The sequence below is a fragment of the Streptopelia decaocto genome (assembly GCF_964273445.1).
Source record: "Streptopelia decaocto genome assembly, chromosome: 14".
Taxonomy (NCBI): Eukaryota; Metazoa; Chordata; class Aves; order Columbiformes; family Columbidae; genus Streptopelia; species Streptopelia decaocto.
The window spans coordinates 8,496,910-8,512,770 of record NC_138669.1 but is presented as its reverse complement, the minus strand read 5'-3'; the positions used below and the strand labels follow the sequence as shown (position 1 = coordinate 8,512,770).

At 53.7% G+C, this 15,861-nt stretch overlaps 2 protein-coding genes across 4 annotated transcripts in view; one reads left to right on the top strand and one right to left on the bottom strand.

The window, feature by feature from the left end:
* The first annotated feature begins 925 nt into the window (after window positions 1–925).
* ADRM1 (ADRM1 26S proteasome ubiquitin receptor) lies at window positions 926–7,954 on the top strand. Of its 3 annotated transcripts, XM_082065745.1 has the most exons (10): window positions 926–1,019; window positions 1,753–1,963; window positions 2,229–2,345; window positions 2,425–2,548; window positions 2,963–3,049; window positions 5,182–5,263; window positions 5,495–5,724; window positions 6,030–6,187; window positions 6,962–7,064; window positions 7,729–7,954. In XM_082065745.1, the coding sequence occupies exons 1-10, from the start codon at window positions 940–942 to the stop codon at window positions 7,833–7,835; spliced, it is 1,299 nt and encodes a 432-aa protein (XP_081921871.1). In that variant the 5' UTR covers window positions 926–939; the 3' UTR covers window positions 7,836–7,954. The 3 variants fall into 3 exon arrangements, with proteins under 3 accessions (XP_081921871.1, XP_081921872.1, XP_081921873.1); XM_082065746.1 differs by lacking the exon at window positions 2,963–3,049; XM_082065747.1 differs by lacking the exon at window positions 6,962–7,064.
* Window positions 7,955–8,085: 131 nt separating this feature from the next.
* Window positions 8,086–15,861, bottom strand: part of LAMA5 (laminin subunit alpha 5) — an 89,333-nt gene continuing 81,557 nt past the window's right edge. The window contains exons 63-80 of the mRNA XM_082065744.1: window positions 15,359–15,512; window positions 15,106–15,239; window positions 14,828–14,990; window positions 14,211–14,342; window positions 13,880–14,031; window positions 13,364–13,496; window positions 12,996–13,136; window positions 12,676–12,806; window positions 12,435–12,602; window positions 12,207–12,339; window positions 11,937–12,094; window positions 11,650–11,836; window positions 11,307–11,459; window positions 11,032–11,191; window positions 10,798–10,928; window positions 10,602–10,692; window positions 9,612–9,731; window positions 8,086–9,471 (exon numbers count right to left, since the gene is read on the bottom strand). Of these exons, the coding sequence (XP_081921870.1) occupies window positions 9,317–9,471; window positions 9,612–9,731; window positions 10,602–10,692; window positions 10,798–10,928; window positions 11,032–11,191; window positions 11,307–11,459; window positions 11,650–11,836; window positions 11,937–12,094; window positions 12,207–12,339; window positions 12,435–12,602; window positions 12,676–12,806; window positions 12,996–13,136; window positions 13,364–13,496; window positions 13,880–14,031; window positions 14,211–14,342; window positions 14,828–14,990; window positions 15,106–15,239; window positions 15,359–15,512 (2,596 nt within the window). The 3' untranslated portion in view covers window positions 8,086–9,316. The remainder of the gene's footprint in view (window positions 9,472–9,611; window positions 9,732–10,601; window positions 10,693–10,797; window positions 10,929–11,031; window positions 11,192–11,306; window positions 11,460–11,649; window positions 11,837–11,936; window positions 12,095–12,206; window positions 12,340–12,434; window positions 12,603–12,675; window positions 12,807–12,995; window positions 13,137–13,363; window positions 13,497–13,879; window positions 14,032–14,210; window positions 14,343–14,827; window positions 14,991–15,105; window positions 15,240–15,358; window positions 15,513–15,861) is intronic.

Genomic DNA, 15,861 nt, shown 5'->3' with positions numbered 1-15,861 from the left:
GTTAGACTTCGCGGGGCTGGGGTCAGTGGGGCAGAGGGCGGCTGGGTTTATATGGTTTATTTTCATTCTGATGCTTTTTAAACAAATAATGATTTAAATCAGAGCTTTGCACACCCCATTGTGGCTTCTTCCCCACCATGGGTGCCTTGGTTCCATGGCAGCCGCTTCCTTGGGGTGTGTGGGGCCTGAGGTGTGTTGGGGTGATGGTGGGGGGCACCAAGAGTGGGGACAGGTGGTGGGGGGGTGTGAGGGGACAGGGCAGGGACGCGGCTGCGGGGGCTCCTGCGTGTGTTGGGTGGCAGCTGGAGCGGGGTTGCTGAAAAATGCGAATGAAAAATTAACTTTTTAGCCATTGTCTGCGTGTGCCTTTGTCTTTGAGGTGATGTTGTGTTGTCAGGTGGGAGCAGCTTGTTCAGACATGAGGCGTTTATATAATTATTCTTCTGATTGAGGACAGAAGTGTGTACCCTACGTTAGCCAGAAAAAAACCCATCAGAACTAATTAGCGGTGTTTACTCCTGTTTAGTAATTGAAATAATTTTTCTTTTTTTCTTCTTTTTTTTTTTTTTTAAAACAGACGCAAGATCTTGCCCCTGCCCTTCAGGGGAGGCAGCTGCTCTGGTTTGTTGGGGACAGATGTGTGTTCGGTGTCCTGAGGGTGACGCGGCATCTCTGGCCAAACACCCCAGATTTGGGTCACCCGTGTCCCGGGTGCTGGTGCCACAGAAGCCCTTAGCGCCACGGAAACGGGTTTATTTTTGTAATGTTTAATAACGCCCCTTGCTCAGCAAACGGGGATGGAGGCGCTTCTGAGGGCACCGGGCTCTGCGGGGGGCGGGGCCGCCGCCATCTTCCGCCGCCGTGACACAGCACGGCGCCTCGCGCCACCACCCCTGATTGACAGCCGCGCCGTCCAACCGCGGGGCCGCCCGTGCGGCCATGCCCCGCCCCGCGGCGGGCTGGCTTCCGGCGCGCGGAGCAGGAAGCGCGGAGCGGCGCAGGGCCTGTGGCGGCGGCAGGTACAGCGGGTCGGGCCCGTCCTCCCTCACGGGCTCCCCGCTCCTCCCTCACGCCGGGGTCCGCTGCGCCCCGAGAAGGGGAGCGGGGGTCTCAAGCCGGGGGAGGCCGCGGGGGGCCCGGCTGGGGATCGCGGCCTCCGGGCGGGCGGCCTGCGCGGTGGGTCCGCTCGCGGTTTGCGTGAGGGGCCAGGCCGGGCTCCCCGCCGGCGGGGCCGGGGCTGAGCGGCCGCTGTGCTCGGATCGGCCGGCGCGGGGGGTGTGAGCGGCGGGACGGGCTGAGGAGCAACCGCCCTGTAACGCCTCGACCCCGGGGCTGTGGGGGAGCTCCCCGGGGACACACGGAGCTGCTGGGGGTGCTCCGGGCGGGCTGCGGGCTCTGCCGGGCTGCTGGAGCAGGAGGCCGAAGATCAGCGGCGCAGCAGCGCTGGTGGCGGTTAAAACGTCCCCGATGCTGTGAACCGGGATACGAACCAGAGAAGGAAGCACCAGGGGAGTGTGGGGGGGTATTTTTCAAGTACCTCAGCAGACAAGCTCCCCGTAGTTGGAGATGTGTGCAGTGCTCTGGCTTCACGCCGGGTTCTACTTTAGCTCTTGTGGATTGCCCTGAAATTCTGCAGGCAGCAAGACACATTCTTCTTGTGGCACTTGCTTGATAAAGAATAAAATGTGATATTGACAAGAGAGTATATGGGAAGGTTTCTGGTCCCATCTGCTGCTCTTTCTCTCTCTCCAGGATGTCTTCAGGCGCGTTATTCCCAAGCCTGGTGCCAGGCTCCCGCGGCTCTTCCAGCAAATATCTGGTGGAATTTCGGGCAGGGAAGATGTCCCTGAAGGGCAGCACTGTAACCCCGGACAAGAGAAAAGGTCTCGTGTACATCCAGCAGACAGATGACTCCCTCATCCACTTCTGCTGGAAGGACAGGACTTCAGGCAACGTTGAAGATGTGAGTATGGGTTTGTGTTTCAGTGTTGAGGCGTTAAGTCACTGTCTGTCTTGTTCTTGTTCTGCTGGCGCTGGTGATAGAGCTTCTCCAAGAGAAATTAGGATGAAAGTGCTACTGTGGCCGGACAGATCTGCACTTCCAAGTCCTCTCTGCTCCTCAGAGCAGATGGAAGAAAGTTGGGGGAGGAGGGGAGAGGTCTTTGGGAAGCTAAAAGGAATACTCACGCATTTCCTCAAACGTTTGTTTCTACTGCTGCATTTTCCAGGATTTGATTATTTTTCCCGATGACTGTGAATTCAAGAGGGTTCCTCAGTGCACGACTGGCCGTGTGTATGTATTGAAGTTCAAGGCAGGATCAAAACGGCTCTTCTTCTGGATGCAGGTTTGTGGGAAGCCAGTAGTAAAGGTCTTGGAAAAAAATACTGCCGGTTTGCCTCGTACCAAGAGCAAATTTCTTGCAGGAGCCGAAAACGGACAAGGATGAAGAACATTGCCGTAAAGTGAACGAGTATCTCAACAATCCCCCAATGCCCGGTGCTTTGGGTGGAAACGCAAGTGGAGGCCACGAGCTGTCGGCGTTGGGAGGTACAGTCCATCTTGAGAGGCTTTTTTAAAACTTACTTTTAGAATGAGCACTTAGAGTTCCCTGGGAAGAAATTCCTGATGACTGTAGAGGGTGAGCTGGGGACAGCGTTAATACCAGAAGTGTAAATGTGCTTTTAGTAAAACAAACTGCGCTGTTACAATAGGTGCAGGCTGAAAGTTAAGACTGCCAGCAGAAATCTCTCTTTGTTTCTAGTAAATTCTCTGGAGTCTTACCTCTTTATGAAGCCAAGTTGCATTTATCTTTTATGAGCATCATGAATCAGTAAAGACATGAAACTGTTTTTTCCATACAGAATGTGATGCCAATTAATCTCCTGCTGTTTGAGCTGGAGTGCTGTGAAAAAAAAGAAAAATATGTGAATATGTTGTGTTTCAGAATGTTTTTGTTTTTAGGTGAGGGTGGCTTGCAAAGCCTTCTTGGAAACATGAGCCATAACCAGCTCATGCAGCTGATCGGACCAACGGGCTTAGGAGGACTTGGTAAAATGCTTTAATATCTTTATGGCAAAATGGTGTTTTCTCCTGCCAGGTTAAATCTTACCTGACGATATTTTCTAGTAGTGCTATTGATTTGAGTAGCGCTGCTTTCACGTGAGAAAGCAAGGCCCTGCCTCAGAGATGAGCTAAGGGGCAAAAAAAAGTTGCAGGGTACGGAGGGTACCAGGTTCCTCAAAGCACTCGTCTTAGGGCTTGATCTGCAAGGAGTGTCAGTTCTGCTCCTTGCTCCGCTGAATCTTCTGCCTTTTTATTTTTTTTTCCTTTTTTATTTCCTTTTTTCCACCCCTCCTTTTCCTCCTAAATGTTCACTGGAGCAGGGATTGCAAACCAGGGGCCATCCCTGGCAAGTGTCCTTGTTACCAGGCTGTGGAATTGCTCATGTTGTCGCTGATCCAGTAATATTTGTGTGCAGAGCAGAAAGAGTTTAAGAGGAGGGTTGGAGGATGCTTTAGTCAGAGGAGTGATGCTCAGGTTAGGGGTTTCTTTCCTGGGCAACACCAGAGAGAGCTGGAGTCCCTGCGCTGTCTTTCTGAAGGGGTGAGAGGTGTGTTTGCATCCCTGCATCTGTTCTTAACGCTCTCTGTGCTCCGAGACCAACAGAGAAGTGAGACCCTCGAGTGCAAGGAGACAAAGCTTAGCAGGTCACAGGGACTAAGGCTCTGTGCTTAAGCTCCAAAGTCCATTTTTGTGGATCTAGCTCATGTCTTTTGGCTCTAGATACAAATCTCATGTTGGTGGGATGCTCAAATGCAAATCTAATGTTAGTGTTGGAAGATTCTGGCTTTTTAGGATGTGTTTGGAAAAGATCTTCCTTCTTGAAGCTTCACATGGCTCCTGAGACTGTCTTCCTCTTCGTCTCAACACTTTTTCTCAGCAGCTCTTCTTTCTTGGCCTTTACATCTAGCCATGAGACAGCTTGGTGTGAAGCTCACTACAGTAACGCAAAGAAAACTGTCTGCTTGCCTTGGAAAACGATGGTTGTGGAGAATCTGTGTGGATTCTTCTCCTGGTAGCATCTTGTTCTTCTACATCTGGTTTGCATCTCTTGCTTTTACTGCAGCACTCCTGCAACAAAGGAGCTTCCTTGCTCCTGGGTAAACTTTCCCAGTGAGGACAATGTGAGTGGAGGAGCGTGTGGTGCAGCCCGGTCAGCTTCACCCTGCGGCTCCGCTGCTGTGGGAGCTCCGTGAGTAAAGAATATGAGGAGTACAGGCTCGGTTCATAGCAGTGGGTGCCATACAGAGGAGGAGCTGGTGCTGGCTCTGGTCTCCAGTGGTTTGAAACCTCAGTTAATTGTGTTTGCTAACAAAGCGTTGTTGTTCTGTCCTCTGCGTGCAGACGGTTCCTGGAAGGTGTGTGCTGAGCGCAGGTGCTTGTGTAGACGTGTATCTAGTTAGATGTGGTGGAAGAACCCACTGGATGGGAAGCATGTGGTAAATGGAGCGTTTGGCTGAGGTGGCTCAAAGGACTTGTAGGGGACAATCAATCAGTCACTGACAGCTCCAGGGGACTGAGAAACTGCCATAAGTCGTCGGGAGTCGGGATGTGTGGATGAAGGAGGCCGGTTCTCATTTCTTTTGCTCAAAGGCTGAGTGTTGGTTCCCTGCTGTGTCCTCTGCTCAAAGGCTGAGTGTTGGTTCTCTGCTGTGTCCTCTGCTCTGCTGGGAGCACTTTGCTCGTGCACGGGGTTGTCCTTACTTTGCCTGTGAAGTGGTTCAGGGCTTCTGAGGACATTGGCCTTAAAGTTTAGAGAAAAGTTGGATTTTTGGGAACGAGTAGATAAGAGGAGAGGGCTGTGTTACAATGATCATGTGTGTACAGCACCAACCCAAGTCATTTTACCCTTGTGTACCTCTAGAAATTGAGTCATTTCTAAAACGTGCAATTCTCTCTTCAGGCAGTTTTCTAGTAGGGATGCAAGATCAGAAAACAAGAGCTGTTAATTTACCGAAGGGGCGGGGCGGGGGGGTTGGTTTGGGGTCTTTCACCCCTTCCTCCTTTATTTTAGCAACTAAAACCTTTCAGGTACAAGAGTGACCTCTCTAGAGCAGAGAGGTACAGAAAACCCAAAGAAACACATTTCTAAACCTGTTCTTCTTTTATGTTTACGGAAGGTGGGCTGGGTGCGCTGACGGGTCCTGGGCTGGCCAGTCTGCTCGGCAGTGGGGGACCCCCGACCAGCAGTTCGTCATCCAGGTATGAACTGTGGCTGGGTTGGTTTGTAGCGGTTTTGTAACATAAAGCTGTCACATCTGTGGGAGGAATTGTGGCTTGAACAGGAAACATGATGGGAATTCAGACTTACTACCCCTCTAAAGTGAGGGTACGAGCTCTTTGTATCATAGGGCTTGACAAGAAGCTTTTTTGAAATATAAGAGGTGAAGCTGTTTTTTGCGGGGCATTAATGATACTAATTATCTTCTCCAGCTCTCGCAGCCAGTCAGCTGCTGTGACACCATCTTCCACGACTTCTTCTACTCGTGTCACACCTGCTCCGTCTGTTCCCGCGGCTGCGTCTGTGACCAGTCCCAGCCCTGTGCCCAGCTCGGGTAACGGCACCAGCTCCGCCACGAGCCCGACCCAGCCCATCCAGCTGAGCGACCTGCAGAACATTTTAGCAACTATGAACGTGCCGTCCGGAGCAGGAGGACAGCAAGGTAACGGTGTTCTGAGCAGACAGCTGCTGGATCCAGGAGTCCTTTGGAGCTCTTTGACTGTCCTATCCTGTTCCAAATTGGTTTGAAAGGTCTCTTTTTATTATTATTTTTTTTTTTTAATTTGCAAGTAATTCTCAGCTGCTTCAAGAGTCTTATTCTCACTCTAGAACTGCAAGAGAGAGAAAGGATGCTGGCAGTGCGCTGCCTACGTTTCAGCTCTTCTCTGACTAGATCGTTCGGTTCATGTGACAAAAACATGGCGTTTTGCACGTAGTCCAACAGCCAACCATGTATTTTCTTCCCAGTTGACCTGGCCACTGTTCTGACTCCCGAGATAATGGCTCCCATCCTGGCCAACGCCGAAGTTCAGGAGCGGCTGATGCCTTACCTGCCCTCGGGGGAGTCTCTGCCGCAGACTGCAGAGGAGATTCAGAACACCCTGACATCTCCGCAGTTTCAGCAGGTTGGTGCCCGTCATGGGAACTGCAGTTTCTCCTTCCCTCGTGATTCACTTTTCTGGTTTTTGAGGGCCCTGACACTGTGCAGAGTAGGAAGCTGCTCTGTGGAAGTGGGAAGGAGCAGAGACATGATTTAATGGAGCCCTAGTTCTTCCTTCCTGCGGTCACCCAAGGGTAGATCAGAATGTGTTTTATTTTTCTTTGGGAATTGGGCTTTACCTTTCTCTTTATTATAAATACTCTCTGGCAAATGACAGGAGTAGTAGCAAATTTGTTATTCCCTGTCAGAGGGTGTCTTGGCAGCAGACTCCTTAAGGGACATTTTGGGTGACTGAAGGGGAGAGATGCTCATGTTTGCAGCACTATGACTCTTGTTTCTCTTGAAACATGTACTTAATTCCAGGACTCTGTGCGTGTGATGAAAGCTGATGTATTACAGGCCAATTTGACCTAGTTACACTGATTAAAAATTGTCAATTTGCAAAATTTCAGTGGCTAAGAAGACCGTTTTTTTAGTTTAAACTATGGCAACTCTTGTGCAGACGAGACTTGGAAATGAGGAACGTTTTTAATTGACGATTTGATAGTGCAGCTGCATCCAGCTGAAGGTTTAAGGTTGGTGCAGGAGGTGATGGGAGAGTGGCTGCTCCCAGCCTGGCTGCGCCGTCACCGGCCGCACCGCCCCGCTCCCCTCACACCGTCACCACGCAGCAGCTGCTGGGCGTTGAACAAACATGACACAAACTCTTTTTTTTGACGCTGTTTACTCCAATTTACAGGCCTTGAGCATGTTCAGTGCCGCCTTAGCGTCAGGACAGCTTGGCCCGCTCATGAGCCAGTTTGGCTTGCCCACGGAGGCAGTAGATGCGGCAAATAAAGGAGGTAAATGCTGGGGCTGTTGGGGACATGGTGAAGTGGTTTGCTGGGGTTTTGTTTTTGTCTTTTGCACTGCACACAGCTATTGAAGGTGGAATGTCGTAACTGGCAGAAGTGGACTCTTGTGCTGTTCTTTTTACAAGGAACAGGTGCGTGGCTCAGGTGTTCCCCAGCAGACACAGGGTGACGTCAGCTGCGCATTTAGAGAACTCAGGGTTCTGCAAAGAGATGTGCTGAACAGGCCTTGATGTTATTTTCTTGACAAAGATGCAGAAGACTGGAGATGTTGTAGTCACCTTGTTCAGTGCCTTTCTGTGGGGGAGTCTTTTAATGGTTCAGCTGAAATAAGTGAATGCAGCAGGGGCCTGTAGCACCAGGGGGAGAGGGGATCAGTTTTCCCAATAAGCTTTTAGCATCCATTCCATTCCATTACTGAATAATTCTGGTCCTGGGCTGCCTGTGCACAGTGAAAGTGCATAAAATGCTGCCTATGGCAGAGAGATCCAACTGTGTGTGATATTGAACCAAGTGTTAACACTTTTTTCCCCTGCTAACAGATTCTTTCTAAAACAACTGTTTACTTTCCAAGTAGTGAAGCCTCACCTCTTGTGGACAATGAACTCCAACCCAGAAGGTGCAGAGTTCAATAAATAATGTGTTTAACTTCCAGATGTAGAAGCGTTTGCCAAAGCGATGCAGAACAGCGTGAAGTCAGACCAAAAGGAAGGAGACGTGAAGGACAAGAAAGATGAAGATGAAGATATGAGTTTAGATTAAGTTATTTGCTCTTCCTTACAGATATTCCTAGATACTAACTTAAGTAACTGCAGTAGAATTACTAACTTCATATTATGCTTATATAAATCTACAAATAAAGGAATTTTCTTTATCTGCCATACTGCTCTTTCTCAGTCTGTTTAACTGCACAGTTAAAGCAACTACAAACTGTAACATCCCCGCTGTGCTGCTTCCCAAGGTGATTATTCAGTTCTACATCAGCCTCGTACTTGCTCTTCAGCGGTAAAGGGAGAGTAACATAAAACTTTATTTGACTCCAAAGTATGTACCAGTGATTTACAAAGACCATCTTTAATACTACAACTTAAAAACAAGTCATAATTACATTTGTTTAAGATGAACATGTTAAAAACCCATTTTACAATATTTACCCCTCATAAAAAAAAGCCCACAATATGTATAACGATATAAGTTATAAGTCCGTTTCAGAAGCAAGATTTTGTCCCCACGTGGCTAGATACATATATATATATACACACAAATATATATATGATGTGTAAGTGCACAAGTGAACTAGGTGTCTTGGGAGAAAAAGGACTTTTTCAAGTGAAGGCTGCACTAAACCAGGCCTGACTAAGGCTGAGTAGGAGAAGGTGAGGGCTGGCGGGGGGTGAAAGTGGCACCTCACACCCCACCAGGCTCAGAGGTAACAACCTTTATTCCCTTTCAAGCAACTTGCTTCACAGAACAGGACTTTAGTCAGTGTATCTACCAGCGCTGAACACAACCGCCGGGAGCCAGAGCGGGATCTGCGGCTCTGCTTTGCCTCAGCAGCTCTCCAAGCCTATTCTGTTCCTTTTTGATTCTTATAAATTAATCTGATAAGAAGATGCTAATTCTGTGAACAGAATTTTGTCCAAGTTCCCCCTTCAGAGCACTTTGCGGAGCAGTGGTGGGTGAACTGAGACTGCCCTTGGGGGGAGGTTAAATGCGCTCTTGCTTATAAAAACACAGAAGTGACGGAATTAATCCAGTTTGTCCTAATTGCATTTATTATAAACCAGAAACTGCCTACAGCCTTTAGCAGGAGACAGTCTGTGACTGTTATTAATAGCCTCAAGTGTTCCGTGAACTAAATCTATGTGCGTTGTTAAGTGTGGGGTGAAGGGAAGAGGATTCGGGACGTGACGCCGTGTGCTCCGGCCCCCGCTCTGCAAAGTCACCACGAGCTGGGTGGCAGCACCAGCCCTGTTGCAGATGCTGAGCACCAGGGACAGACTCAGACCTGTCTCCACATTCTGCTCCAACTTTTTGGTTATGTTTGTGAAAGATGTCCCCAAAGTGCCCCCTTCCTCTCGGATTTGTGGCCCCCACTCTGGTTTTGGCCCCAGACTTGCACCTGTAGTCACTGGAGATCAAGTATGTTTGACCACGGTCAATGCTATGGACGAGGTGCTGCCTGGGGCGCCGGGAGCAGCGCCGCGTTCCGTCAGTCGGGCCGTACACGGAGGTGCGTTTACTTACTGCACGGGGCAACCCTTGAGGCCAACAGAGCCCCGGACAGTCCCGGTTCGCAGCAGGTCCACGCGGCTCCGGTTCATCACCAGGTTCCTTATACAGCCCACGTAATGAGGGAGGGGAGGTAACGGTGACGCTGTGCTGGCCTTGTCTGCCTCTGCAGAAGGAACAAGAAAAAAACAAGCGTTAGCACAGCTAACGACAGGGCAGGGGATTAAGTGCCTCAATCTTGCATGTGAAGTTGCATCTCTCCTGGCTTTGGGGTATTTTGTTCCAGAGGGCATCTTCCCACCTCACCTGGCAGCCCTCCCATGTAGAAAGTCGCCCTTGCGCTGGGTGCAGGAAGCTGGCTGGGTCCCACCGTGGAGTTGCCTTCCGTGTCCACGTCAACCTGGATGATGTTCTTCCGTTTGGTAACTTTGAAAGAAAACAACAGTCAGTGCTGCTTACTCACCTGGAGAGCAAGTTCACCTGCACCCTCCAGCCCAGTGCTGGAGCAGAGCAGAACTACTGGCAGGGTCAGAAGACCTGGCTTGGCTCTTGGGAAATGCCCAGAGTCTGTGAAGCTGCCCCAAAAATCTGTCCTTTGGCCACAGCTGCCACCCATAGAGCACCATGTCTTGCTCCAGTGGAGAGGGGTGGGACAGCACACACCAGGCGTAAGGGGATGAGCTCAGACCGACTCCAGCCACAGACAGGGACAGATCCTGAAGCTGAAAACGCACCAAGAGCACACGATGGCTTCCACCCAGTGCTGGGTCGAGCAACACAAGGGCTTCAAACAGAGCTGCTCTGAGATGGCGCTGTAGCTGTGACTCCCAGGAAAGGGCTTCATGCAAAACCTTAGTGCCTGCTCAATGGCAACTACATTAAAGGCGGAGCTGTGCCTGTACAGGTGTGAATCCTGCACACCTCTGGTCGCAGGTGGGGCTCGAGCCCTCTGGACACACTATGCGCCAGAGCAAGTCAGGGTTTCACTTTCAGCTGGACACGACAGTGCTGGATGGAACTGGTACCCTGGGACAGCCCTGGCCTCCCTGGCTGCTCTGCGCCCCAGGGAAACATCCCGTCCCCCCGGCCCACCAGATCTGACAGCACTAACGATATCAGGCAAGGACTTGTTAATTAGGAAATGACTTAGCAGCAGCTACAATCTCCCAATTAAGTGCATACGGGTGGGAGAGGTGGGGTTTAAATACCCAAGAAGGGGCCCAGGCTCCCCCAGATGTGGGATAAGCAACAGGAGTGCGGCAGCGTCCCAGAGCCACATGCTGGCTGTCCCCTCACCTGTGATGGTGTGCCACTGCCCGTCACAGAGAGACGGACTTGTCACCGATGTGGAGAACTCGTCAGCCCCAGCGTTCGCTCTCACAGTGACCTGGTGTGTGAGACAAACCCATCAGAGCACAGTGAGCTGAGTGGGACGGGCAGCAGGTGGCCACTGCCTCTGAAAACCTGTAGGGAAGCCACCCTCCCCCCCTACCTTCGTCTCCTCCATGTACAGTAGCAGATGGTGGCTTCTCCTCGTGCTGATGTGGAAGATGAGGCCAGAAGCACTGCGGGGACGGACTTCCAATGTCACCTCCAAGTCCTGCTCAGTTGCCACTGAATCAGCTGGAAGAGAAATGCTGGTGATGAGGGGGACAAGGGAACTCCCATGAGACGCGTCCCTCCCAGTCCCAGGGCTGTGTGACCCAGCCCAGGCTGCTGTGGGTACCTAGGACGATGGACCCGCCATCCGCAGCAAAGAAGACTCCGCTCTCCAGTGCGCCCTCATAGCACGGCGTCACCCCAAATGTGCGTGAGGGGGCACCCAGGGGCCTCCCGTCCAGCTGTGGGTTCCTCAGGCAGCCATCGAAACTGGAGGTCGATGCGACCTGCAGAAAGAGGCCACGGGAGTGAGTGCAGAGGGGCCAAAAACCAGGAGGCAAGGGGTAATGTCAGGGGACTGGGAACTGGCAGAGACAGGGAGATGCCACAGGACCATCTTACCGGGATGTGAGACTTGGCTCTTCCAGCTGGGACCCCTCCCACGTACAAGGGGGTCCGGGCCACAAATTGCCCTGTGGTGGCCATTGCAGCATCCTGGGCTCGCAGCCCATCGATGACCAGCTTGGCTCGGCCCTGGTCCCTGCTGAAGAAGACCTGCAAGGAGCAAAGGTCAGTGCCAGGGCTGGGAGGGTTGGGAGGAGCCCCAGGGCTGGGACACTTCAGCTGGGAGGTTCCGCCAGCCCTGGATGGGGTTTGCGTTTCAGAAAGGGACGTCCAGAGCTAAGCACTGTGGGGGCAGCGATGTGGCTCAGGGAGGCCCCCTGAGCCCCAATCCCCCACTCACCGTGTGCCACCGCTGGTCACGGTACTTGTCCTTGCTGCGGATGTGCAGGCAGCGCCTGCCCATGTGCAACAGGAAGACAAAGCGCCCGTTGGAGATGAAGAGAGCCATGGAGGCGCCCCGCTCGCCCGCCACGTAGAAGAGCAGCCCGCTGGAGGAGTTCAGCTTCACCTCCAGGGAGAAGTGGGACCTGCAGGGACAGGGGGGTGACGGGAACACCTTGCTCACCCACAGCTGCAAGGGACACCTGGTCTCCAAGCGATGGTGGGGTGGGCACGGGGTGAGCTCACCTCTGCCCAAAGGAGGCCGGGATCTCCTCAAACTCCCAGCGACTGTTCGGGGCACCCCCAAAGCGGAAGGCGCCCCTGGCTGTGCGGGGCTGTGGGTGCAGCCGGCAGAGCCCGTTCTGATCGTGGCGGCGATCCTTCGAGGCAGGCTTGCCTGGCACCTACACAAGGAACGGAGTCAGGGGAGCATCCCTATGGGTGTCACAGACATGCTCAGAAAGGGGACAACAGTGGAATCTGAGGATTGAGAGAGTTTTGGCAGCAGCTGGTTACCTTGGGTTTCCGCCTGTCCTTCTTGGGAGTGAGTCTGAGCTGCTGTGGCTGCTCGCTCCAGGGACAGCTCATGGTGACATTGATGGTCTCCACGTTCTGCTGCAGGTCCACCACCATCTGTGGCTCTGATACCCTACATGGAAGGAGAAGAGGTCCCTGTCACCAGGCCAGCTGGGAGACGGGAAGGGGCTGATCCCTACTCTCTGCAAGGGCCACGGAGATGCTCACCGCTTGACAAAGACATTCCCGATGCAGCCAGTGAGGTTGCTGAGGGCACCTGGCTCCGGGGAACCCCCGAGCTGGAAGAGCGGCCGCCCATCCTGCCGTCGCTGCCGCCGGCCGGGCCCCGTGCGGGCCGCGGTGTCCTGCAGCTCATCGTCCACGTACAGCCGGACCCTGCGGGAAGGAGCAGCGGGGGCTGAGCAGGTCCCGCGGCCACTGACACCCCGTCCCCCGTCAGGACACGTACCCACGGGCATCGCTGTAGAAGGCCACATAGTGCGTCCTGTCATCTGCGTAGGCATTTTCAGTAGTGACTTTGGTTTCCAGCACGTTCAAGGCCAGCTGGCCCCTCTGGAGGGACACCTGGCACGTCCCCTCCTGCAGAAAGCATCACCCCACTGCTGCTCAGCAGCTGAACACAAGGAAGTGCCTGTTGCCCCACCACCCTCCATTAGGTCAGGGTGCAGATCCCACTGCGGATTCATCCCCTGGCCCCACCAAAATCCCCCCTTTCCCAAGGGGAAGCTTTCCTGGAGCTGGTGTTCCTGCCCAGCCGCAGGTGCCCACCTGGGTGCTGTGGCGGTAGAGCAGCCCCTCATGCTGGCTGGTCCGGAAGCTGAAGCCGCTGTAGAAGTCCCGCAGCCCTGGCACGTCCTTCAGGGCCAGGGTGAGGTAGCCATGGCCATGGACACTGACTGAGCGAGCCACCTGTGAGGGACACCGCGCAGGAGAGCTGAGAGCCTGGGTCTGCTATTGCAGGGGTGCTGGGAGGATGTCCAAGGTGCTCAGGTCCTCACTATGGCCAGCCATGCAGAGGACCTCACCATGACCCCTTTGCACCGAGAACCTGGGGGGGTTATGTTTGTTTCTGTTCCCTTTACCCAACAGACCCTCTCCCCAGCATGCTGGCCAGGCGGCCAGGGCCCTGTGCTTACCAGGAGGTCCGAGGTGCACCCATAGCTCACGCCGACGGTGCTCATGCGCTTCAGGTCGACGTATTTGCCAAGAGCCTTCAAGCCCTTCATGCAGCCCCGGATGGGACCGCCCGTGGGGAAGAGCGCTTTTAAACTGCAGGAGGAGCAGATGGTGTTACCAGGGCAGACCTGAGCAGATCCAGCCCTGAGCAGGATCTGGCCCTGCAGCCCCTCAAACAGAGCATCTGGGAAGGACCCACGATGGCCATGGGGATCTCCAGTGCCTCAGGCACATGGTTGCACCCAGCATGGCAAAGGAAGACTCAGTGACACCCGCCAGCACCTCATCCTTCATCTGAGATGGAGATGTCCCATCCTCAAAAGCTCACAGCAATGGGCAGGAAGAGAAAATCTTCCCCCCAGCTCCACCTGGGCCCAAACATCCCTGGGATGTGGCTGGGAAGGGACCAGACCTGCTCCCAGGGCCACCAGAAAGGAAGATTCGGACTGTCCCACCCCACTGCAGGCTGGACCCACCTGGGAGGCAGCACAGCTGGGGGCACGCCACCCAGGTAGTAGGAGACAGCGTTCTCCAGGGAGTTCTCCTGTTCCACCATGAAGATGGTGAGGCGCTCCAGACGCACCAGGATGCGCTTCTTGTTATTCATTTTGAGGAGGAAAATCTGGATCTGGAGACAGAAGAAAAATGATCCAGCAGACCAATTAGGTCCATCACAGAGGGAAGTACAAGGTGTTTGGTTCATGGCTCTGTAGTCAAAGAACATCTTGCAGGTCCCGCTCACTCCCCCCAAAACAAGGGTCTGGGTGTCCCACCTGCCCTCTGGCTGAGGAGCCCCCAAGCCCTTACCGCTTTGTTGGTGGTGCTGCTGATGGTGAGGGAGGAGGAGTTGCTGCTGGGTTTTGCCATCTCCAGGCCGGTGCTGAAGTCATAGTAAAGCACCAGCTTCCCATCCCGGATGGCCAGACACAGGAACTGTCCCTGGGGGAGGCAGGATGGACACTCAGCCCCACGTCCCTGTGTCCAGGCTGCAGCCATGGCGCTGAGCCCGACCTGTCCTTCAGCAGCGGTGGGAGCATGTCCTGCTGCCAGTGCCTTGACACATCACCGCGACGATTATTGGGGATTTATCTGGGAATGGCAGCCCTGTGCTGGGGCAAAAGGGTGGCACCACAGGCTGGAATGCTCCTGCTTGCCCCAGCAAACCCTGGCCCAGCTCAGAGGGTCTGTGTGTGGGTGCTCTTGGAGCCCAGGGGACTCCCTCCAGTGCCAGACAAGCCATTGCCTGTGCTGTGAGGTCTGAGTCCAGCCCTCTGGTGGCTTTTAATAATAGTGCAGAAACACATCTGCAAGTAGCACTGCCATCTCCACAGTCCTTCCCAGGGCCATGAGCTGGGAATGTGGGGTTGGGATTGCCCTGCAAACTGGCTGAGGCGTGAAGGCTCCCCAGGGGAGCAAGCACCTGCCTCGTTCTCCAGGAAGAAGATGATGCCATTGTAAGAAACCAGCCGGATCTCCTGCTCAAAGCGCTTGGTTGTGCCGAACTGGCTCTCAAACTTGATCTCCGCGTAACCAGTGCCATCGAAGTAGGAGCCGTCAGTCAACCAGGGGTCCCCTGTGGACTTGGACCTGAGCCACAAAAGAAGCCCCACGCATCACTCCAAAGCCAAGTGCTCTGGGGCAGCCAAGGGTCATGGTAAGTGCCACAGACCAGAGCTGTCCCAGTCTGGGCACAGCATCCTACCTTGCGCAGGGCTTGTCGGCAGTCGTATCCACCTGGAAGGTGTGTTGGAAGTTGTACAGGCTCACCACCTCCTCGTTCAGCGTGTCCAGCTCCAGGCACCCGCGGTAATTGGGATAACGCAAAGTGGGAGGAGGCTGGGAATGAAACGGACAGTCATGGCAAGTCTGATCCTGGTTTTCTCTCCCAAGAAGCTCTAAAGGTATCACAGATACCTCCTAGAAAACTGAACCTCTGTCCCCGCTGCCCATCTCACCGTGAAGCTGGAAGGGTAGCCACCCACGTAGAAGACCACGTTGCGCGGGTCAAGGTTGAGCAGCCCCTGCTCCCCCTTGGCCACGCTGTCCCCCTTGGTCTCATGCACCGTCTGCCTCTCCACGATCACCGACATGTGCCCATACTGCAGGATCCTGCAGCAGGGAGGGGTGGTCAAGACAAGGGGAGACCCCCAAAGAGAAGCAAACCCTGCCCTCCCTGAGCAAAGGGCCTCCCCACATCACCCTACCAAAAAGGGGTGCATCTCCCACTGGGGAGCCCCCCAGCAGCAGTGCAAGGACTCAGCGCTCGTTCTTGGCACCGCCCCAGGGCTGAATGGGCCCTCCGTGATGAGCTTCATCTCTCCCCTCCTGCAGGAACCCCCACACCTTCCGTGACCGGGCAAGACACCATCTCCCTGGTAGTTTTTTTGAGGTATCTCAGTGTTGATCATAGGACAAGAAAAAATAGCCTCAAGTTGCATTTAGAGAGCATTTAGATTGG